This window comes from Schistocerca nitens, chromosome 8, assembly GCF_023898315.1.
Source record: "Schistocerca nitens isolate TAMUIC-IGC-003100 chromosome 8, iqSchNite1.1, whole genome shotgun sequence".
NCBI lineage: Eukaryota > Metazoa > Arthropoda > Insecta > Orthoptera > Acrididae > Schistocerca > Schistocerca nitens.
In genome coordinates, this window is record NC_064621.1 from 159,060,389 (window position 1) to 159,086,867 (window position 26,479).

The 26,479-nt window shown below is 45.8% G+C and overlaps 2 protein-coding genes across 2 annotated transcripts in view; both read left to right on the forward strand.

The window, feature by feature from the left end:
* LOC126199459 (uncharacterized) overlaps positions 1–26,479 on the forward strand; it is a 1,573,541-nt gene that overhangs the window by 1,539,072 nt on the left and 7,990 nt on the right. The gene's annotated exons all lie outside the window — the stretch shown is intronic.
* LOC126199461 (protein Fe65 homolog) overlaps positions 1–26,479 on the forward strand; it is a 316,456-nt gene that overhangs the window by 6,652 nt on the left and 283,325 nt on the right. Inside the window, exon 2 of the mRNA XM_049936381.1 lies at positions 8,311–8,524. Within this exon, the coding sequence (XP_049792338.1) occupies positions 8,311–8,524 (214 nt within the window). The remainder of the gene's footprint in view (positions 1–8,310; positions 8,525–26,479) is intronic.

Sequence of the window (26,479 nt, forward strand, 5' to 3'; positions counted from 1 at the left end):
GGTACATCCAAACCGTCATCGAACCCATCGTTCTACCATTCCTAGACCGGCAAGGGAACTTGCTGTTGCAACAGGACAATGCACGTCCGCATGTATCCCGTGCCACCCAACGTGCTCTAGAAGGTGTAAGTCAACTACCCTGGCCAGCAAGATCTCCGGATCTGTCCCCCATAGAGCATGTTTGGGACTGGATGAAGCGTCGTCTCACGCGGTCTGCACGTCCAGCACGAACGCTGGTCCAACTGAGGCGCCAGGTGGAAATGGCATGGCAAGCCGTTCCACAGGACTACATCCAGCATCTCTACGATCGTCTCCATGGGAGAATAGCAGCCTGCATTGCTGCGAAAGGTGGATATACACTGTACTAGTGCCGACATTGTGCATGCTCTGTTGCCTGTGTCTATGTGCCTGTGGTTCTGTCAGTGTGATCATGTGATGTATCTGACCCCAGGAATGTGTCAATAAAGTTTCCCCTTCCTGGGACAATAAATTCACGGTGTACTTATTTCAGTTTCCAGGAGTGTATTTAATGCACCTTTCTAGATACAGTGAAGTAGAACTACTACTTAAATTGTACTGTGGGGCATGTTATCTTTTTTTTTTTCAAACACTCGATTTTTTGACAGAATTTTGTAAATAAATGTACATAAAAACAAAACAGGTTATTTAAATTATTCTAGTTCCTTATATGTTGAATCTCACACTTGGCATGCTGCGAAAATTTCATGTCTCTACCATCCGTACTTTTTTAGAAAACGGGTCATTTATTGCAAAAACCTTTTTTATTACAAATACTTATACAGACTTATATTTCTGCGTCTTTTAAGCGCTAGAATTGCCTTGGCCCACAGTCTGCGTCTTCTTCAGTCTCACAACAGCCCAGTGCTTGCCTCCTCCTTTTCTTTCTTGCTTCTTTTGTCATTTGATGAGCAGCTAACTCTGCTTCACGTACACGAAGGTCATCCATTTCCCGCAGTCCTTTAGCTGTGTTCTGTCCAAATCTTACCCCCTAACTTCTCCAGAACCTTACATCTTTCATAGTTTCCACCATTAAAAGTTATTACAGCATAAGACACGCCACCTTTAGAGTCATAAGGCCAACGAATACACTTTTAGGCACACGGCACCACACAACATTATTGAAGGACTCATTCACATTCTGGGTCTTCCCATGTAAACACTTCTTTAGTAGCTCAGGATTTGCCAAATCTCTTAAATAGGTTTGATTGCCTCGATTACTGCCAAAGCAAGAGAATGTGTATGTGTAAATTAATGCAGGGTGCCAGAAACTTCAGCTTGCCTATATTTACACCAAGTGTTTGGTGGAGGTGGACATAAAGCATGACACGGGTTTTCATTGGTTGATGTTCCATGAAAGAAAGTGCTCCACACAGCTCTTTTCATCTTCTCTAAATTGTCACAGTTATCTCTAATGGCCTTCTCATAATATTCCTGTAATTCATCAATTACTTTGTCTGTTAGTCTTCCAGCACATTTTATTGTCTTGCCATCAGACAGTTTTGCGTTACCCAGCTGGGTTTTTAGGTTTTTCCAACTTCTGAGACGTAGCAATAGGCACAAAACAAAGCAATTCACAGCCTTATAGACTGTGTAGTTCCCAAGGTATGACTGCTCAACTGTGGCAGCACATGCGTAGGCGCGAAATTTGTCAGTCACACGTCAACATTCAAAATATTATTTGAAGGTCTCACAATTGTCTGATTTTAACGTGTTATATACCAAAATGTTCAGGAAAGTCATAAGTACGTTATGGAGTAAGAAACAGAAAACGTCAAATTTCAACGAATTTCACGCCTACAATGTCCCCTTAATCCATCCAAAACCATGTCATTCAGATAATAATCAGTTAGACCGTCAGCGAGAGCGCATCGCTAGCTCCTGCTACTACTAAGGCGAGTACACCGTTTGCTTCTTACATATTTTACAAACAGCAGCGACTTATTTTCAGTTATCTGTGTAATTACTAGTTTATTTTTGTAATTTCTTGCGTGTTCGAGTGCTTACTAGGTAGAACCTTTTATTTCAATAACAGTGTTTTTGTACTTATTTGCTGCGCTTAGCTTTTAAATAGTTTTTCTGGGAAAACCTAGCGTAGTTTTCGCGTCTCGTATTTCAGTGAGTGTTTCTTGATTATCAGAGTAGCTCATCAGAAGATTATCTTGGGAATTTGTCACCGTATAGAGTAGGGTAAACATAGTCATGTGTAGGGACTGTGGTTGTTGTGAGCGGACGCAAGGAGAATTGGCCACTCTTCGGGGACAGGTGGAGGCTTTGTCTGTTAGGCTCATCGAGCTCGAGGCGCAGGCGTCGGCTCGTAGTGGCGTTGGGGCAACTGTGGTGAGACCTATGCCTACTTCGGTGGCCTTGGAATCACATGGAACCCCTGATGTCGCTGCGTCTTCCGGCAGTGAGCATCTTACCGGTCAGCCATCACTCCAGGGTGAATGGCGGACAGTGGTGGGCTCGCGCGTGCCTGGCCGAAAGGCGAAGGTGGGATCTGGCCGCGTGGCGGCTGCCTTACCCCTTTCCAACAGGTACGGGGTGCTTCCTAGTGGTGATGACATCGTTTCCGAGCCACCACAGGATGCCTCGCCTGTTGGGCCAGTGGCCGATTCTCCGGCAAGGTCCCGACAGTCACAGAGGGCGGGCCTATTAGTTATAGGGAGCTCCAACGTTAGGCGGGTTATGGAGCCCCTCAGGAAAATAGCGGGTAGGTCGGGGAAGAATGCCAGTGTGCACTCGGTGTGCTTGCCGGGGGGTCTCGTCCGTAATGTGGAGGAGGCCCTTCCGGCAGCTATTGAACGCACTGGGTGTGACCGGCTGCAGATAGTAGCACATGTCGGAACGAATGACGCCTGCCGCTTGGGTTCTGAGGCCATCCTTGGTTCCTTCCGGCGGCTGGCTGATTTGGTGAAGACAACCAGCATCGCACGCGGAGTGCAAGCTGAGCTTAATATCTGCAGCATAGTGCCCAGAGTCGATCGCGGTCCTCTGGTTTGGAGCCGTGTGGAGGGTCTAAACCAGAGGCTCAGACGACTCTGCGACTATAATGGTTGCAAATTCATCGACCTCCGTTATTGGGTGGAGAACTGTAGGGCCCCCCTAGACAGGTCAGGCGTGCACTACACACCGGAAGCAGCTACTAGGGTAGCAGAGTACGTGTGGCGTGCACACGGGGGTTTTTTAGGTTAGAGGGACCCCCCCTTGGGCGAAACGATAAAATACCTGACGGCTTACCAGAGAGAACATTATCATCGTTGATAAAGAACGTCCGTCCTCAGAGACCAAAAACAGGAAAAGTTAACGTAATATTGGTAAACTGCAGGAGTATCCAGGGCAAGGTTCCTGAATTAGTATCTCTTATTGAAGGAAATAGTGCGCATATAGTATTAGGAACGGAAAGTTGGTTAAAACCGGAAGTGAACAGTAACGAAATCCTAGACACAGAATGGAATATATACCGCAAGGATAGGATAAACGCCAATGGTGGAGGAGTATTTATAGCAGTAAAGAATTCAATAATATCCAGTGAAGTTATTAGCGAATGCGAATGTGAAATAATCTGGGTTAAGTTAAGTATCAAAGGTGGGTCAGATATGATAGTCGGATGCTTCTATAGGCCACCTGCATCAGCAACCGTAGTAGTTGAGCGCCTCAGAGAGAACCTGCAGAACGTCGTGAAGAAGTTTCGTGATCATACTATTGTAATAGGGGGAGACTTCAATCTACCAGGTATAGAATGGGATAGTCACACAATCAGAACTGGAGCCAGGGACAGAGACTCTTGTGACATTATCCTGACTGCCTTGTCCGAGAATTACTTCGAGCAGATAGTTAGAGAACCAACTCGTGAAGCTAACGTTTTAGACCTCATAGCAACAAATAGACCGGAACTTTTCGACTCCGTGAATGTAGAAGAGGGTATCAGTGATCATAAGTCAGTGGTTGCATCAATGACTACAAGTGTAATAAGAAATGCCAAGAAAGGAAGGAAAATCTATTTGCTTAACAAGAGTGATAGGGCACAAATCGCAGAATATCTGAGTGACCACCATCAAACGTTCATTTCTGAGGAAGAGGATGTGGAACAAAAATGGAAAAAATTCAGAAACATCGTCCAGTACGCCTTAGATAAGTTCGTACCGACTAAGGTCCAAAGCGAGGGGAAAGATCCACCGTGGTATAACAATCATGTACGAAAGGTGCTACGGAAACAAAGAAAGCTTCACCATAGGTTTAAGAGTAGTCGAATCATAGCTGATAAGGAAAAGCTGAACGAAGCGAAAAAGAGCGTAAAGAGAGCAATGAGAGAAGCATTCAACGAATTCGAACATAAAACATTGGCAAACAATCTAAACAAGAACCCTAAAAAGTTTTGGTCATATGTAAAATCGGTAAGCGGATCTAAATCCCCTATTCAGTCACTCGTTGACCACGATGGCACCGAAACAGAGGACGACCGAAGAAAGGCAGAAATACTGAATTCAGTGTTCCGAAACTGTTTCACTGCGGAAAATCGTAACACGGTCCCTGACTTCAGCCGTCGCACGGACGCCAAAATGGAAAATATTGAAATAAACGATATCGGAATTGAAAAACAACTGCTATCACTTAGTAGCGGAAAAGCATCCGGACCAGACGAGATACCCGTAAGATTCTACAGTGATTATGCTAAAGAACTTGCCCCCTTTCTATCAGCAATTTATCGTAGATCTCTGGAAGAACGTAAAGTACCTAGCGACTGGAAGAAAGCGCAGGTCGTTCCCATTTTCAAGAAGGGTCATAAATCAGATGCGAATAATTATAGGCCTATTTCGCTTACGTCAATCTGTTGTAGAATAATGGAACATGTTTTATGTTCTCGTATTATGACGTTCTTAGATAATACAAATCTCCTTCATCATAACCAACATGGATTCCGCAAACAGAGATCATGTGAAACTCAGCTCGCCCTATTTGTCCAAGAAATTCACAGTGCCGTAGACACTGGCGAGCAGATTGATGCCGTATTCCTGGACTTCAGGAAGGCATTTGATACGGTTCCGCACTTACGTTTAGTGAAAAAAATACGAGCTTACGGAATATCGGATCAGGTTTGTGATTGGATTCAGGATTTCCTAGAAGAAAGAACACAACATGTCATTCTTAACGGTTCAAAATCTGCAGATGTAGAGGTAATTTCGGGAGTACCGCAAGGAAGCGTGATAGGACCTTTATTGTTTACAATATACATAAATGACTTAGTTGACAACATCGGTAGCTCCGTGAGGCTATTTGCAGATGACACGGTTGTCTACAAGAAAGTAGCAACATCAGAAGACTCGTACGTACTCCAGGAAGACCTGCAGAGGATTAATGAATGGTGCGACAGCTGGCAGCTTTCCCTAAACGTAGATAAATGTAATATAATGCGCATACATAGGGGCAGAAATCCATTCCAGTACGATTATGCCATAGGTGGTAAATCATTGGAAGCGGTAACGACCGTAAAATACTTAGGAGTTACTATCCGGAGCGATCTGAAGTGGAATGATCACATAAAACAAATAGTGGGAAAAGCAGGCGCCAGGTTGAGATTCATAGGAAGAATTCTAAGAAAATGTGACTCATCGACGAAAGAAGTAGCTTACAAAACGCTTGTTCGTCCGATTCTTGAGTATTGCTCATCAGTATGGGACCCTTACCAGGTTGGATTAATAGAAGAGATAGACATGATCCAGCGAAAAGCAGCGCGATTCGTCATGGGGACATTTAGTCAGCGCGAGAGCGTTACGGAGATGCTGAACAAGCTCCAGTGGCGGACACTTCAAGAAAGGCGTTACGCAATACGGAGAGGTTTATTATCGAAATTACGAGAGAGCACATTCCGGGAAGAGATGGGCAACATATTACTACCGCCCACATATATCTCGCGTAATGATCACAACGAAAAGATCCGAGAAATTAGAGCAAATACGGAGACTTACAAGCAGTCGTTCTTCCCACGCACAATTCGTGAATGGAACAGGGAAGGGGGGATCAGATAGTGGTACAATAAGTACCCTCCGCCACACACCGTAAGGTGGCTCGCGGAGTATAGATGTAGATGTAGATGTAGTTGCCAGGATTGGAAGCTCCTATTGACCTTTTTTGGTCCCTTCTGAAAAACACAAAATATTTCTTTTTATGTCTGCCCAAACATAGTTAGATACCTATGTGCAATCCTCTGTCGGTCTCGATTTATTTCTGAAACTACACTACTAGCCATTAAAATTGCTACACCAAGAAGAAATGCAGATGATAAACGGGTATTCATTGGACAAATATATTATACTACAACTGACATGTGATTACATTTTCACGCAATTTGGGTGCGTAGATCCTGAGAAAACAGTACCCAGAACAGCCACCTCTGGCCGTAATAACGGCCTTGATACGCCTGGGCATTGAGTCAAACAAAGGTTGGATGGCGTGTACAGGTACAGCTGCCCATGCAGCTTCAACACAACACCACAGTTCATCAAGAGTAGTGGCTGGCGTATTGTGACGAGCCAGTTGCTCGGCCAGACGTTTTCAATTGGTGAGAGATCTGGAGAATGTGCTGGCCAGGGCAGCAGTCGAACATTTTCTGTATCCAGAAAGGCCAGTACAGGACCTCCAACATGCGGTCGTGCATTATCCTGCTGAAATGTAGGGTTTCGCAGGGATCGAATGAAGGGTAGAGCCACGGGTCGTAGCACATCTGAAATGTAACGTCCACTGTTCAAAGTGCCGTCAATGCGAACAAGAGGTGACCGAGACGTGTAACCAATTGCACCCCATACCATCACGCCGGGTGATACGCCAATACGGCGATGACGAATACACGCTTCCAATGTGCGTTCACCGCGATGTCGCCAAATACGGATGCGACCATCGTGATGCTGTAAACAAAACCTGGATTCATCCGAAAAAATGACATTTTGCCATTCGTGCACCAGGTTCGTCGTTGAGTACACCATCGCAGACGCTCCTGTCTGTGATGCAGCGTCAAGAGTAACCGCAGCCACTGTCTCCGAGCTGATAGTCTTTGCTTCTGTAAACGTCGTCGAACTGTTCGTGCAGATGGTTGTTGTTTTGCAAACGTCCCCTTCTGTTGACTCAGGGATCGAGACGTGGCTGCACGATCCGTTACAGCCATGCGAATAAGATGCCTGTCATCTCGACTGCTAGTGATAGAAGCCCGTTGGGATCCAGCACGGCGTTCCGTGTTACCCTCCTGAACCCACCGATTCCATATTCTGCTAACAGTCATTGGATCTCGACCACGCGTACAGCAATGTCGTGATATGATAAACCGCAATCGCGATAGGCTTCAATCCGACCTTTATGAAAGTCGGAAACGTGATGGTACGCATTTCTCCTCCTTACACGAGGCATCACAACAACGTTTCACCAGGCAACGCCGGTCAACTGCTGTTTGTGTATGAGAAATCGGTTGGAAACTTTCCACAAGTCAGCACGTTGTAGGTGCGCCACCGGCGCCAACCTTGTGTGAATGCTTTGAAAAGCTAATCATTTGCATATCACAGCATCTTCTTCCTGTTGGTTAAATTTCGCTTCTGTAGCACGTCATTTTCGTGGTGTAGCCATTTTAATGGCCAGTAGTGTACATTACTTGTGAAAAAAGGTTTCTAAAGGTCGACTTGCTTTTACGCATTTTATCATTTGACAGAATATCATGCTTTTCGTCCAGTTGCGCATCTATGGAGTGTTTTCTTTTTCTGTTGTTTCCCAAACCTTCTTATACTTCACTCTCACAAGTTTTTCACACGATTTTTATAAAGAGAAACTAGATTTGCGAAAAGACTTGTGTCATCCTTCTCATACAGAGGCGCATCTCTGGGTGCATGCTCGTTTTGCGGGGAGGTATTTAATTCCTTGGCACTGGCGCTAAGGGTCGTTCCTAACAGTGAATGCGAGGTCTATCAATTTCCCGTCTTGGCTAGCGGATCCAGATTCACGAAGGCTGCCATTACTCGGTGTTAGCATGGCGGCTGTGGCTGAATAATTTTTTGCTAAATTACGACCAGTGGATTTCGCTAATCACGAATCGGTTTTTGCGGTCTTCGAGCATGATGACAGTCTGTATTATTGTGTATTTTACGACTGCAGCCATAAACAGACATAGGAGTTGGCGCCGCGGGTTTTACAACTGCTGCGCTGACAGACCCCGCCCCGCCTTGTAATCACAGTACAGCAGTTTGGGGTTCGGGGGTGGGGTTTGCTGCTGCACACCCCTCGTGCGTGGCGGCAGACCGTTAACTGCAGCCGCTCGGCGGCCCGGCGCCTCTGACGTCACGGGGACGGAAAAACCCTGCCGTCGCGACGGCGCCGGGTTGGAGCCCGTGCGCAGGCGCGCGCGCCCCGGCAGTCACCGGCCCGCAGGTAGCTAGAGCAGTCACGGGACCGGGACAGAGGACGCGACTCGTACGTCGACACCCACACCCAGCACCCAGCACCATGGCGCCCTCGGGATCTGCCGGTGAGTGCGCGCTACCACCTGCACGAAGGCGGCGTCGCGGCTCCGCCCGTACCGCCGACTTCTGGCTGCTTCGTCTTCAGCTACCTCTGATAACGCTGTCGTTATGGACCCGGAAGTCCAGCCTAGCATGTCTGCTTCATACTAGGGCAGTGCAGTGGCGAGTGATAAGTAACTGTACTCAACGAGGAAACAGGAGGTGAGGGAGTTGGTATAATTTTCATAGCTGTTAGGCCGCATCGTATTCTTCTTTGAAATTCTGAAATAATAATTCTAAAATAATAACGTTGTTGAAACTTCCTGGCAGATGAAAAATTTGTGCCGGATCGAGACTCGAACTCGGGCCCTCTACCAACTGAGCTACCCAAGCACGACTCACGCCCCGTCCTCACAGCTTTACTTCTGCCAGTACCTCGTCTCCTACCTTCCAAACTTTGCAGAAGCTCTCCTGCGAACCTTGCAGAACTAGCATCTGTTGTTGTTGCTGTGATCTTAAAAAAAATGGTTCAAATGGCTCTGAGCACTATGGGACTTCTAAGGTCATCAGTCCCCTAGAACTTAGAACTAATTAAACCTAACTAATCTAAGGACATCACACACATCCATGCCCGAGGCAGGATTCGAACCTGCGACCGTAGCGGTCGCGCGGTTCCAGACTGTAGCGCCTAGAACCGCTCGGCCACCCCGGCCGGCGAGGTCTTCAGTCCAGAGACTGGTTTGATGCAGCTCTCCATGCTACTCTATCCTGTACAAGCTTCTTCATCTCCCAATACCTACTGCAACCTACATCCTTCTGAATCTGATTTGTGTATTCATCTCTTGGTCTCCCTCTTCAAGTTTTACCCTCCACGGTGCCCTCCAATACTACATTGGTGATCCCTTGATGCCTCAGAATATGTACTACCAACCGATTCCTTCTTCTGGCCAAGTTGTGCCACAAACTTTTCTTCTCCCTAATACTGTTCAATACCTCCTCGTTAGTTATGTGATCTACCTATCTAATCTTCAGCATTCTTCTGTAGCACCAAATTTCCAAAGCTTCTATTCTCTTCTTGTCCAAACTATTTATCGTCCACGTTTCACTTCCATACGTGGCTACATTCCGTAGAAATACTTTCAGGAAAGACTTCCTAACACTTAAATCTATACTCATTTTCTAATCTAATTCCCTGAGTATCACCTCATTTAATTCGACTACATTCCAATATCCTCGTTTTGCTTTTGTTGATGTTCATCTTATATCCTCCTTTCATGACACTGTCCATAATAATAATAATTTATATGCGATATCTGTTCTTTCGGACATGTCCGAAAGAACAGGCACCATTTTGATCCAGTAGCCACAATGCATTAAGACACAAAGAATGACACGTTGGTTGCGTGAGGGCGTTGATTTAAATAAACGGGGAAAGTTGAAAATTTGTTCCGGACCGGGATTCGAAACCGGTTCTGTAGCTTATGAGGCAGATGCTCTAACGTATCCATACACTACTAACGTAGTGCCCCCTGCCCAGTATCCTCACTACTCCCGGCATTTCGCCGATTCCCGTAAGAGTTCTAACATGGTATGCATCCCCACTGAGAAGATCGCTGGCTATCTTCGCCTTAACTGTTGTATGTATTCCCGCCGGAGGTTCGAGTCCTCCCTCTGGCATGGGTGTGTGTGTTGTTCCTAGCATAAGTTAGTTTAAGTAGTGTGTAAGTCTAGGGACCGATGACCTAAGCAGTTTCGTCCCTTAGGAATTCACACACATTTGAATATTTGTATGTGGTGTCCTTTTGGATGTGACGGCAGACGTGTTAGGGAAGTCCGTGCAGCTGCAATGACCATCTTGTCCAGATAGCTCTGTGCCTAGAGCACCTGCCTAGTAAGCAGGAGACACGGGTTCTAATTCCAGTTATGGCTGGGTGTTGTGTGCTGTCCTTAGGTTAGGTTTAAGTAGTTCTAAGTTCTAGGGGACTGATGACCATAGATGTTAAGTCCCATAGTGCTCAGAGCCATTTGAACCATTTGAATCTAATCCCAGTTCGACACAAATTTTCAACTTTCAAATACACTCCTGGAAATTGAAATAAGAACACCGTGAATTCATTGTCCCAGGAAGGGGAAACTTTATTGACACATTCCTGGGGTCAGATACATCACATGATCACACTGACAGAACCACAGGCACATAGACACAGGCAACAGAGCATGCACAATGTCGGAACTAGTACAGTGTATATCCACCTTTCGCAGCAATGCAGGCTGCTATTCTCCCATGGAGACGATCGTAGAGATGCTGGATGTAGTCCTGTGGAACGGCTTGCCATGCCATTTCCACCTGGCGCCTCAGTTGGACCAGCGTTCGTGCTGGACGTGCAGACCGCGTGAGACGACGCTTCATCCAGTCCCAAACATGCTCAATGGGGGACAGATCCGGAGATCTTGCTGGCCAGGGTAGTTGACTTACACCTTCTAGAGCACGTTGGGTGGCACGGGATACATGCGGACGTGCATTGTCGTGTTGGAACAGCAAGTTCCCTTGCCGGTCTAGGAATGGTAGAACGATGGGTTCGATGACGGTTTGGATGTACCGTGCACTATTCAGTGTCCCCTCGACGATCACCAGTGGTGTACGGCCAGTGTAGGAGATCGCTCCCCACACCATGATGCCGGGTGTTGGCCCTGTGTGCCTCGGTCGTATGCAGTCCTGATTGTGGCGCTCACCTGCACGGCGCCAAACACGCATACGACCATCATTGGCACCAAGGCAGAAGCGACTCTCATCGCTGAAGACGACACGTCTCCATTCGTCCCTCCATTCACGCCTGTCGCGACACCACTGGAGGCGGGCTGCACGATGTTGGGGCGTGAGCGGAAGACGGCCTAACGGTGTGCGGGACCGTAGCCCAGCTTCATGGAGACGGTTGCGAATGGTCCTCGCCGATACCCCAGGAGCAACAGTGTCCCTAATTTGCTGGGAAGTGGCGGTGCGGTCCCCTACGGCACTGCGTAGGATCCTACGGTCTTGGCGTGCATCCGTGCGTCGCTGCGGTCCGGTCCCAGGTCGACGGGCACGAGCACCTTCCGCCGACCACTGGCGACAACATCGATGTACTGTGGAGACCTCACGCCCCACGTGTTGAGCAATTCGGCGGTACGTCCACCCGGCCTCCCGCATGCCCACTATACGCCCTCGCTCAAAGTCCGTCAACTGCACATACGGTTCACGTCCACGCTGTCGCGGCATGCTACCAGTGTTAAAGACTGCGATGGAGCTCCGTATGCCACGGCAAACTGGCTGACACTGACGGCGGCGGTGCACAAATGCTGCGCATCTAGCGCCATTCGACGGCCAACACCGCGGTTCCTGGTGTGTCCGCTGTGCCGTGCGTGTGATCATTGCTTGTACAGCCCTCTCGCAGTGTCCGGAGCAAGTATGGTGGGTCTGACACACCGGTGTCAATGTGTTCTTTTTTCCATTTCCAGGAGTGTAGTTCAAATGGCTCTAAGCACTAAGGGACTGAACATCTGAGGTCATCAGTCCCCTAGACTTAGAACTACTTAAACCTAACTAACCTAAGGACATCACACACATCCATGCCCGAGGACAGATTCGAACCTGCGACCGTAGTAGCAGTGCTGTTCCGTACTGAAGCGCCTAGAACCGCTCAGCCACAGCGTCCGCCTTTCAACTTCCACCACTGATTTAAATCAATGCCTACATATAGCCAACAAATGTATTTCCTTTGTGTCTTAAGATAATAATGTTTCTATCCCTCTGCTGGGATTCTCTTCGCGATTGTGCGATTGTTCAGGAGTCCCCGGCTGGCGGAACTTCTGGGGACACCGTTACAAGCCTGAAGATGATCCGGGCAGAGGGATCGAAACGTCATTATTTTAGAATTTTGAGGAGTCATATGACGTCGCCTAATAACTACGAAGCCTATTCCGTAGATGACAACCGGAGGAGAGCTTGTAGTCCTATTTAAGTGGGATTTGTTCCTTCTGCGTTGACGATTATTATTGCCCATCGGAAGATAGTTCGAAAAGGGAGGGTGAATGAGGTATATCTGTAGTGTTTATGCTTATCCTGAAAGAGTAGGGACATCTGACTCTTGCCTATTACGCACTTGCACTGTTTGCGAGCGTGAAGCGGGGATACCCCATGACGCGACTACCGCATCTCAGACAGTAGCCAACCAGCCACCTTCTAGGCAGTGCCCAGAAGCCACAAAGACGCATACGCATTTGAGGTTAATGAACGGACCTCACTTCTCGCCTGCACTACCGCTATCTGTACGAAGGACTCCATAAGCAGTTAATATGAGAAGTATGTAAGCTGTATCGTAATTCTCATTTTTGCCATAATTGTCTTCAGCATCACCATCATCATCTTCATCTACTTCGATCCTCCTCGATCTCCTCCTCAAAAATGGTTCAAATGGCTCTGAGCACTATGGGACTCAACTTCTGAGGTCATTAGTCCCCTATAACTTAGAACTAGTTAAACCTAACTAACCTAAGGACATCACACACATCCATGCCCGAGGCAGGATTCGAACCTGCGACCGTAGCGGTCTCGCGGTTCCAGACTGCAGCGCCTAGAACCGCACGGCCACTTCGGCCGGCGTACCTTTATCTTCCACTGTATCATCAGCATCGTCTTCCTTTATCTTCCTCTATGTCATCTTCGCTTTTTTATTGTGTATCAGCATCAGCATTTTTTATTCATTCTATGAATCTTCTTCTTCCTCTGTATCATCATCATATTTTACCACTTCTCCCTCTGACTCATCAACATCTTGTTCGACTTCCTCTCTGTCAGCATAATCATCTTCTTCTTCATCTTCCTTATATTCCTCGTTTTCTTTTTCTTGTTCTACATTATTATCATTACCGGAGTGCGTATAAAGATCATGCAGCATGCGACATTTTACAGCGTGTTTCAAAATTACACCGATAACTTCGAGGGCATGTAGAAGGTGTCTTGATGAACAAAATGAGGATGGAGTCCTGTATCCGGAAACGTCATCCACCGATGCTACAGAGCATCGTACTCATAGGCGCCGGCGCTTGTATATGTACGTATATAAAGGGTGATTCCGCGACGATGTCAAATGGTTCAAATGGCTCTGAGCACTATGGGACTTAACAGCTATGGTCATCAGTCCCCTAGAACTTAGAACTACTTAAACCTAACTAACCTAAGGACATCACACAACACCCAGCCATCACGAGGCAGAGAAAATCCCTGACCCCGCCGGGAATCGAACCCGGGAATCCGGGCGTGGGACGTGACGATGTCACAGATTTTTCTACTTGATGCAGAAGGATAAGTCTTATCAATTTACGCTAAAGGATCCTTGTTCGGAAACTAAAGTTATAAGCGAAAATTGTTCTGATACCTCTGACAATGGCATACATTTACCGGTGCTGTTTGAGCTAAGAACGTAGGGTATGCAACTTTCACAGCTGGCAGTATGGATCAAAACAGGAAACAATGTCTTGTAAGCAGCTTTGTTTTTATCCACACGACCACCTCTGAAAGCTGCCTATCCTACAATCTTACCAACAACAGTACCGATGTATGTAATCCACTGTCAGAGGCATCAGAATGACTTTCGATTATAAATTTCGACTCTTCGTTCCAGGCCAGATCCCTTTACATTTATCATTCTCCACCAACCCTGAAAGTTTGCGACATCATCACGGAATCACTGTGTATATACATACATATGCAGGCGCCGGCGCCTATAACTTCGACACTCTTTAACGTCGTCGGATGACATTTCCGGACGCTGGTTCCTATCGTTATTTTGCTTCTCAAGATACCTTGTAGATCCCTTCGAAGACTGTCAGTTTAATTTTGAAACATTCTACAGCACTTACACCTCCCAAGCTCCCCTCACACTATCCACACGTGGCTTACTTCAGTCGGTTCCGACACATGTGGGAGTGTTTCCTTGAAAAGGTTCCGCCAATTTTCTCACATTCCTAGGCCCAGTGAGAAAGTTTTTATCTTCATAGTGGCCTACCTTCCTTAGACATCAACACTTGACGGTTGGTAACACGACGAAAGATTGCAGCGATAAATCTCTTCTATCGAGGCTGTACCTTGTGCATTAATAAGGTTTTCTCACATTGTGTCAACAATTGAACAAGATTCAGGTGTTATCTGGTTTCATTCTAGTGTACCGTTGTGTCTCTTCTGGTAATACTGCACTCTTCCTTGTGCTGCTTTATTTTGTGGTTATCGCAGGGACATGCAATGCATCGCCTTTCACTGGAACGTGTGTTCGAGTCAGATTAGGTAAGACAGACCTTGAGGCGTGGCTAGGGTAGAACATTGAATGACAGGTTTGGTAAGAAGGTACTGAGCTCACAGGAAAGGAACCGTATTGAACTTCTGACATTACTACGAGGTTCAAACGAACTTTTGAGCATTTTATCCCTTTATACCCAAGGAACGAGCGTTACAGCTTACTCGAAAGATTCAGTTAGACGTACTAACGACACTCAAATGTTACGAATGATGTGACCGATACTGAAAAGCCGTATAACTATCGCCGTTCATGTTGCGTTTGGGTCTATACTGGTAACAGGGCGCGAATATAGCATTTTGTGATAACTGGTTTGAAACATCCCACTATTACATTTTTTTCCCATTTTTGTGTTACTGCTTGGAGGGAAAAAGCGGGAAAACCGGGTAGAAAGGCGCTTTAGGAGCGGTTGACATGGTAAGTTGTAAGTCGCTTCTGTTTGCTTGGTTAGTTTCTATTTTGATTTCTCCTACTGCGCTCTGAAGATCACTGTCAAGTCTGTTGCGGGAGGTGTTCTATTAAACTATACAGTATATTAAGCTTTTCTCCTGTTGTATTAACGGAAGGGGCGTGGGAAAAATGACTGTTTCTACAGCTCTGTGCGAGCTATTATCACTCTAATTTTATCTTCACTGTCTCTGCGGGATCAACACGCAAGGGGCCGATGAATATCTGTAGTTTCCGCCCGCCAAAAGAACAGCTTTTGTCATTCTCTGAACAGGTCGTCACGATATATGCAGCATCCTTCTACGATGACCTGCTATTACATATTTTTCAGTATTTGGGATGGACTCTTCCAGTAGTGAAATAATCCTTGTTTGTATACGTCGGATATTTGCTTTTAGTCCAGCTGTAGTAGTGCACCGTTAGGATTTCACGACCAACAAACGACATTTGGAACAGGCGTCTTGTTACTATGGCCAGTTCAATGCAGCGTGATAGATTAATAACACATTGAATTTTCTATTAAATGCAGATGCTTTCCGAACCAGCAGGCTGCAGTGTTGTATTTGACCACGAACGGCACATGTCCAATGTATTCAGTACGCTGCAAGTGCCAGTCGTGGGTCGGAACAGTTTTCTGTCTAGTTGTGATTGCATTATGTTGGAACTAAATGAATTCGAGCGTGAGAAATTGTGCTCGTATGGCGGGTGCTCCGTAATCAAATAGGCGTAGTGCGTGGTATTTCAAGACGCAGCATATCGAAGATTTGTACCGCATACAGCAAAGTGGAAAAAAAAACATCATCCGCTAAGTCACAACGCGGACGAAAGTGTGTCTTAAGTGACCGATAGCCATTGATGGGGATTATGACGGAAAATAAAAGGACAACGGCTGCAGAACTGAATATCGCACGCTCGAATCTTGTCAGCACCCCAATAACAGGAAGGGAGCGCCATAAGCTGAGAACTGTTGGACGAGCTGCAATTACAAAACCACTTCTCAGTTATGCAAATGCCCGTTAACAGGAAAACGTGGTGACGAAGCCATACAACCTGGACTATGGAGCAATGGAAGAAAGTCATCTGGTCACACAGTTCGCATCGTCCAGGACTGGTTTTGTGGTCATGAGGATAAATTGTCGCATCTCCCCTGGCTACGACAGTTACCAGATCTCAGTGTTATTGAGCCTTTGTGGCCTACGTTGGAGAGAAGTGTGTGTGATTGCTGTCCACCTTCATCGTCGTTACCTCAACTTGCCAAAAAAGGGCTCTAAGCACTATGGGACTTAACATCTGAGGTCATCACTCCCCTATAACTTAGAACTGCTTAAACCTAAGGACATCACACACATCCATGCCCGAGGCAGGATTCGAACCTGCGACCGTAGCGGTCGCTTGGTTCCAGACTGAAGCGCCTAGAACCGCTCGGTCACACCGGCCGGCCTCAACTTGCCACTATTTTGCAGGAAGAATTGTGTGAAATTCTCTTGAAATCCATTCCGAGGCGACTGGAAATTGTTTTGAATGCCAGCTGTCTTCCTAGACTGTATTAAACATGGTAATGTGTTGTGGTTTTGGTGTTTCCACGTATTTCTCCACCCCGTGTATGTTAGACGAAGTAATACGTTGCCCTATTCTTGAACTGTCGTTTCTTTGTTTGTTTAGGGCGCTGAATGTTTTAGTTAAGAATACCTTTAAAATTACCGCAAGAGATGAATGGGCTTAAAGCATATTAAATGCAGGCGTGCTGAAAAGCTACATAAGATCACAATGCTCTCTTCCACTCTTGCTCACAGTATCGGACGCAGTTACTCTTAACTGTACCTAAATGAAAACCGATACAATGCAGAGTACCAAAATATCGTTACTAGACCACAAAAGCCACGGAGAAGCAAGACAAGAAATAATTTTAATAACTGTATGAGCCAACCATCTCGTACACGCGGTAAAATCTACTACCTAACAGCGTAGGCACAAGATAAGATAATACACAAAGTCACAGGACACGTGCCTTCATCACTTAAAATTGAGGGCAGATATGTTAATAAACTGGCTGCTGCCCACTCGTCATTATGTAAATGATACTCAGTGAAAGGGTGGCGAATGGTAGTCAGCACGTCACATCCATCACAGGCGGGCGGCTCTTGCATATGAGAAGGAAGCGATGTGTTAGGTGTCTGTCGTACTCTGTTCCTGGAACGTACGCTCACGGAATTTCAACAGTAAACGTCTGGATGATGCATAACTCTTCTCTTATAACGTCTTCCACTAGAATTTGTTAAGCACCTACGTAAAGCTCTTATGCATACCAAGCGTCGCGCGGTCTGAGGTGTCTTGTCCGCGCGGCTCCCCCCCCCCCCGCCCCCCCCCCCCCGGAGGTTCGAGTCCTCCCTCGGGCATGGGTGTGTGTGTGTTGTCCATAGCGTAAGTTGGGAGCTTAGGGACCGATGACCTAAGCAGTTTGGTCCCGTAAGATCTTACAACAAATTTACATACAAAACGATACCATGTTGAAGGGTGCCGCTCTTTATTGGATTTTCTGTATCTCTTCTATTAATGCAAGCCGGTAAGGACCTAGACTGCGAGAAATAAACAAGAACTGGTCTTACACGTGTTTCTTAGATGAACTAAATTTCCTTAAGATTCTATCAATTGATCTCAGCTTGGTTTCTGCTTTTCCTACAATTTGTTTTATGTGTTCATTCCACTTTATGTCACTCCGGATGTCCACTCGTAAATACATGGGTAATACTAAATAATCGATTAATTCGTTTTCAGGATTTCACGTTTTCCGAAGTGTTACATGTGCAGATATGACTGATACATGAATAAAACCGTAAATTCACGCAGTTTACGTTTTGCACTCTGCAAATATTCTGTGAGTATTCCTCTGGTCACACGACACGCGTCCAAGCGGCAGTGAAGTTTGCTCCATACCTTATGTTGCAACATTCTGTTCGTTGTAATCATAGCAATACTGATGCGTTCTCCGAGCTGTTCCAGTGTTCTTAGCAGTGGGGGTTCGAAAACAAAACACTGTGCTTAACGTACCCCCAAAACAAAATGTGACAAGGCGTTAGGTCAATCGACCTGGGGGGCCAAGAGAACAGAGCCACATCTTCACTGCTAAGCCCAATCAAGCAATGCGGACGTACGTCGATAATGCAGCGAAGAACATCGATGCTCCAATGAGGGGGGTGCCCCGTCTTTTTCGTAGATGAAATCCTCGGAATCATTAGTCGGCAGGGGAAACAACCACAGTCGAAACTTATCCAGATAAGAGGTGCCCGTCACTGTCTTCTCACAGAGTAAAAACCGCCGGAAAAGCGTCGTCTCTGACGCTACACAAAAAACACTGACGTTCGACGAATCGCGCCGTTGCGCTATAATTTCGTGAGGACTTTCGGTGTCCCACTCACAGATTTCGGCGATGAACCGTTCCAGATAAAAAATGTTCTCCCACAAGTGCTTCCTCTATTGCGATGCAGAACTGAAGGCGCCGACTGTAATGCTCCGGTTTTAGTGTCGCAGACGGTACGGCTTCAAATGTAACCGTCCTCACAAAATCTTCCACACAGTTTGCTGGCGTATTCCAAGTTCATGGTTTGCGTGGAGCGTTGATTTGTTTGCACCGTGCGGGAAACTTTCCCTGACCCTCTCCACGGTTGCGCCTGGCTCATTTGGTCGACCGGTACTTTCCTGTTTACAGACAACAAGTGGCCGGATTTACATATCGGTTCTTCTGAATGCACGCTGCATTGTTGTAACAGATAAAACACTTCGCAGGCTCCAACACACAAAAACAGTTTTCTTGCCTTGTCGCCCTCTACATCTACATGGTTACTCTGCCTGGCAGTGGATTCATAGAAACACCTTCACAATAATTCTCTGTTGTTCCACTCTCGAAGAGAGCGCCGGAAAAACGGACCTTTTAATCTTTCAGTGCGAGCTCTGATTATCCTTTTTTTATTATGATGATCGCTTCCCTTGTGTAGGTCGGTGGCAACAAAATATTTTCGCATTCGTAGGAGACAGTTGGTGACTGAAATTTCGTGACAAGATCCCGCCGCAACGAGAAACGCCTTTGTTTTAATGATGTCCATCCCAAATTCTGTATCATTTCTGTGACACTCCCCTACTTCTTGCCCTTCTTTGAAGGGTACTCCAAAACCTTTTGCCAAGGTGCCGCAGTCGTAACGCCAGGTGGTGGGCACAACGCAAACTTGGGGAGTTCACCGTTCTATTCATGCATCAGTCATATCTGTACACGCAGTACTCTGGAAAATATAGAACTTCGAAGACGAATGAATCATTTGTAGTAGCACTGTATTTTTCGGTTGTGGCTGTTACCAGTGATTTGTCACCAATATCGTAATCGAAGAATAACAGATCTTCCCACGTGTTATGCAATATGTTAAATTTATGTTCAGGGTCGACTGCCAGTCCCCGCACAAAACATGGATCCTCCACAGGTCTTCCAACATTTCTCTGCAGTCTTCTCGTGTTCCAGCCTTCCTATAGATACCGTTGTCTGCAAACATCCTTCTGGATCTTACGACGTTTCCACTAGAATTCATTCATATACACTGAAGAACCAAAGAAACTGGACCCCTGCGAGCACGCAGAAATGCCGCAACACGACGTGTCATGGACTCGACTTAAGTCTGAAGCAGTGCTGGAGGAAATTGACTCAATGAGTACAGCAGGGCTGTCCATAAATCCGTAAGAAAACGAGGGAGCGGAGATCTCATCTGAACAGCTCGTTGCAAGGCATTGCAGAAATTTGGAAATTTGTGGTAAGTTCTTATGGGACCAAACTGCTGAGGTCATCGGTCCATAGGCTTACACCCGGGGGGCGGGGGGGGGGGGGGACCAGCGCGAACTGTGGCAAGGCGCCTAAGACCACTCGGCTACCCAGCGGCTTTGCAGATATGCTCAATAATGTTCATGTCTGGGGAGGTGGACAGCGAAAGTGTTTAAACTCGGAAGAGTGTTCCTGGAGCCACTCTGTAGCAATTCTGGACGTGTGGGGTGTCGCATTGCCCTGCTGGAATTGCCCAAGTCCGTGGGAATGCGTAATGGACATGAATGGATGCGGGTGATCAGACAGGATGCCTATTGTGGTGAGCGTACTGTAAAACCTTCAGTACACACACCATCAGATTATTTGACTTGTCGCTCTAACGAAGTAGGCGAGTGTCAGCAATATGTCTCGTGGTCTTATCGTGGCGTGTTTATCTTCTGCCGTTAGGTCAGACGATAGAAATGCCACTTGCACGCTTAGAGTAGCAGATTGACAGTAACCAACTTTAAACAGAACCTGGTTAATTTTCACACACATTTATTAAAATAATAACAAGCATAAAAATTACTTAACTTGGTTCTGGATGCTATTTACAATTGACAATCTGAAGTTCCTTTGGTATTGGTACGTTAATCTTATTCTCACATTTATCTCTGATACTTGACAAAAGTGTCTGTACATTTATCTTCATGGCTATGTACAGGAATATGGTAATCTTATTGGGCGCAGACTGAAACTTGACTATAGACTGGTACAGACAAATGTACACTGGTACAGACTGTTGCAGACAAATGCAGACTGACTAATTGGAGGTCTGTACACTCGTTATAATACCTCGCGCGTTCATGTATCACTGCGCGAGTGTGATCCGCGTCGAGAAAAGGTTCTACATATTAATACGCGGATCGGCGGAAGCAGAATTTGGTCCGTCTCTATGGTAGCGCCATCTCGTAGTGCGGAGACGGACGAGCGCTGCGCCTGCGCTGTTGTGCTTAGCGGTGCGCGCTCTAGTGGGAAAGTTGTGTACGCGCTGACTACGCGGAACTATGTACACAACACTTATGTACGTGTCACCTGTCAGAGTAGTATCTAGACGTATCAGGGCCCCATATACTCCATATTCACACGCCCCACAACATTACAGAACCTCCACCAGCTTGAACAGTCACCTGCTGACTTGCAGCATCCATGGATTCACGAGGTTGTCTATACCTGTACCCTTGCATCCACTCGATATAATTTGAAACGAGACTCGTCCGACCAGTCGACATGTTTACAACAGTCCAATTTCGGTGTTGACGGGCCCAGGAGAGGCGTAAAGCTTTGTGTTGTGCAGTCATCAAGGGTACACGAGTGGCACTTCGGTTCCAAAACCCATATCGATGATGTTTCATTGAATGGTTCACACGCTGACACTTGTTGATGGCCCAGCATTGAAATCTGCAGCAATTTGTGGAAGGGTTGTACTTTTGTCACCCGTTCTTGCAGGATTTTTTCCGTCTGCAGCGATGTCGGAGATTTGATGTTTTATCGGATTCCTGATATTTACGGCACACTCGTGGAATGGTCGTTCGGGAAAATCCCCGCTTCATCGGTACCTCTGAAATGCTGTGTCCCATCGCTCATGCGCCGCCTATAACACCAGATTCAAACTCACTTAAATCTTGATAACCTGCCATTGGAGTAGCAGTAGCCGATCGCAGCGCCGTATTCTGCCTATTTATTTATCTCTGTATTTGAATACGCATGCCCATACCAGTTTCTTTGGCATTTCAGTGTTTGTTGTAAACGGTCACAGATCTGTAATACTCCCTCCGTTGCTCCCGAAATGACTGTTACATCCGTCGATTTCGTCCCATTAAGAACAAGGTGTTGGGTTCTATTTTTTAGAAAGTTCCATTTCCAGCATTTTATCTGTTCACGTAATGTTTTAACATTCTTCTGTACCACCACATTTCGTAAGCTTCCATTATCTTCCTCTGCTGATTTCTGACGGTCGGCGCTTCACTTCCGTATCGTGCTGTGCTCCAGGCGTCCAGTTTCACGAACTTATTCGTCACGTGTTACGATAGTGAAATGCGTGAACCCGGCGCATTCTACTGGGCACCTGGCTATGGATGTTTTGGCCCGTCGGGCCGTGTTGTGAGGGCATACGTGCAGCGCAGGGCAACTCGTTAATCGCGGTGAATTCCGCAGCAGTTACGTAAGGCGCGCTGGCGTGTGTGTTTTTGCCCTCAGCCGTTTACAGGTGGCCGTCGGGCAGCGACACGCGTTGCTGGCTCAGCAGCTCGTCCGTTTATCAGCCAGTTACGCAGTGCGCCACTCCTGCCTTTGCAACGCCAACTCAGACTGAAGCATGTGTACACGTCATTTTTCCACACCACCACTTAATATCAGTCGCTAATGTCGCGGTAGCGCACAACTGAATCTGATTTAAAGCTATGTCGAATGTTTGGTAAGATTTATAGATAAGATTTTGAGTGATACTCGTTCATAATTCGACTGAAAAATAAGTAGAACCTTTTTTACGGGATCTTTGTGTAGCATTACGCAGTTACAAAAAATATACTGGTATCTACTCAAACTTTAATTTAACCTGGGACCTTCCACGAGACTTTAAACAATGTGTCACAGTGCCAATACCAAAGAAAGCATCTGCAAACAGATGTGAACAGTATGGGACCCTAAGTTTGGTAGCAGACACCTCCGAGGTCTTGACCTCGGTCAATAAGGCGGATTGAAAACAGTGTAGATGAAGTGGCCACAGATGACCATTTTGGCTCTAGAAGAGGTATAAGTACACAAGAAGCCATAATCAGCCAGCGATTAATTCTCGAGAAAAGACTAAAGAAGACTCAAGACACATATTGCCTTCGTCGACTTAGAAAAAGCATTTGACAGGGCAGACTGGCAATAGCTTTTTGAGATGCTAAGAGAATGGCATAAAGCGTAAAGACAGAGAAGTAGTGCAAAGACCCTATGAAGAAGAGGTGTCTGTGATAAGTCGTGGAGAACATAAAGAAGAAACTACTGTAAAGCAGGTGCAAGACAAGACTGCTCACTCTCTTACACACTCAGAGAGCACTGGATGGTGTTAGGGAGAAACTGTATATACTGAGATTTGCTGATTATATTGCAGCGTTAAGATGCAGAACATGTAGAAGTGATGCTGGCCCAGATGGAAACCACCCTCAACTCTTCCAATGATGTGGTAATTGATAAAGGTAAACAAAAATCTTAGTTGTGAGCCGATGAAACACCATTGCCCAACGATCACTTAACAGTGAGCGAGCCGACCGGAGGGGCCGAGCGGTTCTAGGCGCTTCAGTCTGGAACCGCGCGACCGCTACGCTCGCAGGTTCGAATCCTGCCTCGGGCATGGATGTGTGTGATGTTCTTAGGTTAGTTAGGTTTAAGTAGTTCTAAGTTCTAGGGTACTGATGACCTCAGATGTTAAGTCCCATAGTGCTCAGAGCCATTTGAACCATTTTTGAACAGTGAGCGACTGGAGGCCGTTGAATGTTTCCTACATGGGGTGTAAAATTACATCAGATGGGTGATCAAAAATGGCTCTGAGCACTATGGGACTTAACTTCTGAGGTCATCAGTCCCCTAGAACTTAGAACTAGTTAAACCTAACTAACCCAAGGACGTCACACACATCCATGCCCAATAGAGGATTCGAACCTGCGACCGTAGCGGTCGCGCGGTTCCGAGCTGTAGCGCCTAGAAGCGCTCGGCCACTCCGGCCGGCAGACGGAGATCAAGGTAGAATACTGCAGGTCAAATTCACCAGGGAAAAGCTATTTTCAACAAGAGCATCCAGTCGAAGAGACAAACATCTCAGGAAAGTCCTTATAAAGATATTTGTTTGGATTGTACGTCTGTACGGAAGTGGAACATGGACACCCGAACAAGCAGAAAAACGCAAACTAACAGCCTTCCAGATGTGGTACTACTGAGAATGCTAAAGATTGGCTAGGTAGAGCAGGTGCTACAGAGTGTATAAGAAAAGTCTTGTCTCCTAAAGCTTATCAAACACAGAAGTGCCACATGGGTTGGCCATCTACTGAGACATGATGGCATCATTACAAGTGTCATCGAAGGCAGAGTAGAAGGTGTGAACACAAGAAGCAGATTAGAATACATAAACCAGATCATGGAGTATACCAGCTGCACCATCTATACAGCTCTCAAGACGAAGGCCGAAGACAGAAATGCGTGGCGAGCTACTACTAACCAACGTAATGATTGCAGATGTAAGAGGAGGAAGATGAAGAAGAAGGAGAAGGTCATTTTAGCTCCTACATGTGAATCATTATAAAGATAAATGCATTTTTATTGTTAAGACAGATACTACGACTGTTAGTACGAAAGGGTTCTCTGCGTACTTTTACCACACAGGCGCGTAGAAGTACGCATGTAATAGAGCCAGAGTTAGCACGTCACAGAGAGAACGACCTACAGCTCTATAATCAGTACAGTCCTCATACGACCAGTACAAAATTAACATTTTTGAAGTTTGCCAATGACACGGTAATTCCGTCAGAGACAGAAAACCATTTGTAAGACAGTTGAACGAAACGTATAGTGTATGACAAGAGGTTGTAAGATAAACATCAACGAAAAGTAAGAGTAATGGAATATAGTCGAATTAATTCAGGCGAGTCCCAGGGTAACAGAGTAGGAAAAGTGTCACTAAAAACAGTAGATGCTTTTTATTGTTTGAGCAGCAAAATGCTGGCGATGGCCGAAGAAGGGAGGATATCAAATGTAGACTAGCAGCATTAAGGGAAACGTATCAGACAAAGAGAAAATTGTTAAAATCAATTATAAAATTAAATGTTAGGAAGTCTCTCTTGAAATTATTTGTCTATGCGGAAGAAGAGGATAATAGAAGATTTTCAATTGTGGTCCTACTGGAGAATGGTATAGATTAGACCGATACATCGGATAGCCAATGGGGTGGTACTGAATCAAATTGGGCAGAAAAGAAATTTATGGTAAAACTTCACTAAAAGAAGGGATCGATTGATAGAACATATCCTGAGGCAGGAATGAATCGTCAGTGTTTTAATGGAGGGAAATGTGGGACGAAAATTGTAGAGAGACCTAAGGCTTCACCTCAGTAAACGAGATCAAGTGAATGAGGTATGATTATAAAATAACGGGACTGTTACTGTAAAACATTTTATTTCTAAGACATACATTCTTATTTTTGTCCCCCCTCAGTATACGAGTATTTCGCTCTTGCGTGCCTACAACGCTCCATGCGAGAATTCCATTGATGGGAACAGTGCTAGAAGTCTTCCTCTGTGAGCTCCTTGATGACGCGTGTCGCTTTTCTTTCACTGCATCAAAGGACTGAAATCTACTGTAATTCCTCTTAATGCAGGTTTGACCTTGAGGAATAGATAAGTCACGTGGTGCTAAGTCATACAATAACGTGGGTGGTCTAACACTGGAGTGATGTGCAGCACTGCGCTAGAAACGTCTAAACAGACAGTGCCGTATGAGCCAATGCTTTTTGTCTTTATGCAGAACCCATTTCTTGTTCTCCCACATTTGTGGTCACTTTTCCTTTTTTTTTCTGCAAGAAGTTCAAGGCAGGAATGTCGATTAATAGTTTAACCTCCAGGGACCCAGTGAAGATAAATTTTTCCTTTAATATCGAAAAAAAACGGTCATTTTTTTGAATCTTTATTTGCTCATTGCAGCTTTTTTCGCTACAGGAAGTTGGTTCGGTGCTTAGTTTCTGGATCATAAATGAAAAACAAAGGTTTGTTGCATGTTATCACTCTTCCCAAGACATTAAGATCATTTTCAATGGTATTCAAAGCGTCAGTATAAACGTTTTCACGAGCTTCTTGTTGCTTGATCGTAAGAGTTTTCGGCACTAACAATACACACACGTTTCTCGGTTATATTGGTTATGTAAAATTTGCCTTACGCCTTATTTGTCAATTTCTACAGTTTCAGCGCTCGATTGTATAATCAACCAACGGTCATATCTAATCAGATTATGTACTTTTTTGATATTTTCTTTCGTTTTTAATGTTAAAGGGCGTCCCAGGTGTGAGTCACCTTGAACGTCCTCTCGGCCATCTTAGGAAAGCTTGAGCCTAGGTGATAAACCTATGACTTACAAAAATGGCTCTGAGCACTATGGGACTCAACTGCTGTGGTCATCAGTCCCCTAGAACTTAGAACTACTTAAACCTAACTATCCTAAGGACATCACAGACATCCATGCCCGAGGCAGGATTGGAAACTGCTACAGTAGCGGTCGCGCAATTCCAGACTTTAGCGCCTAGAACCGCTCGGCCACTCCGGCCGGCAACGACTTACACTTCTTTTAGTAAGAGATAGGTGTCAGTAGCAATTTTTGTAAGTTACATATGAAA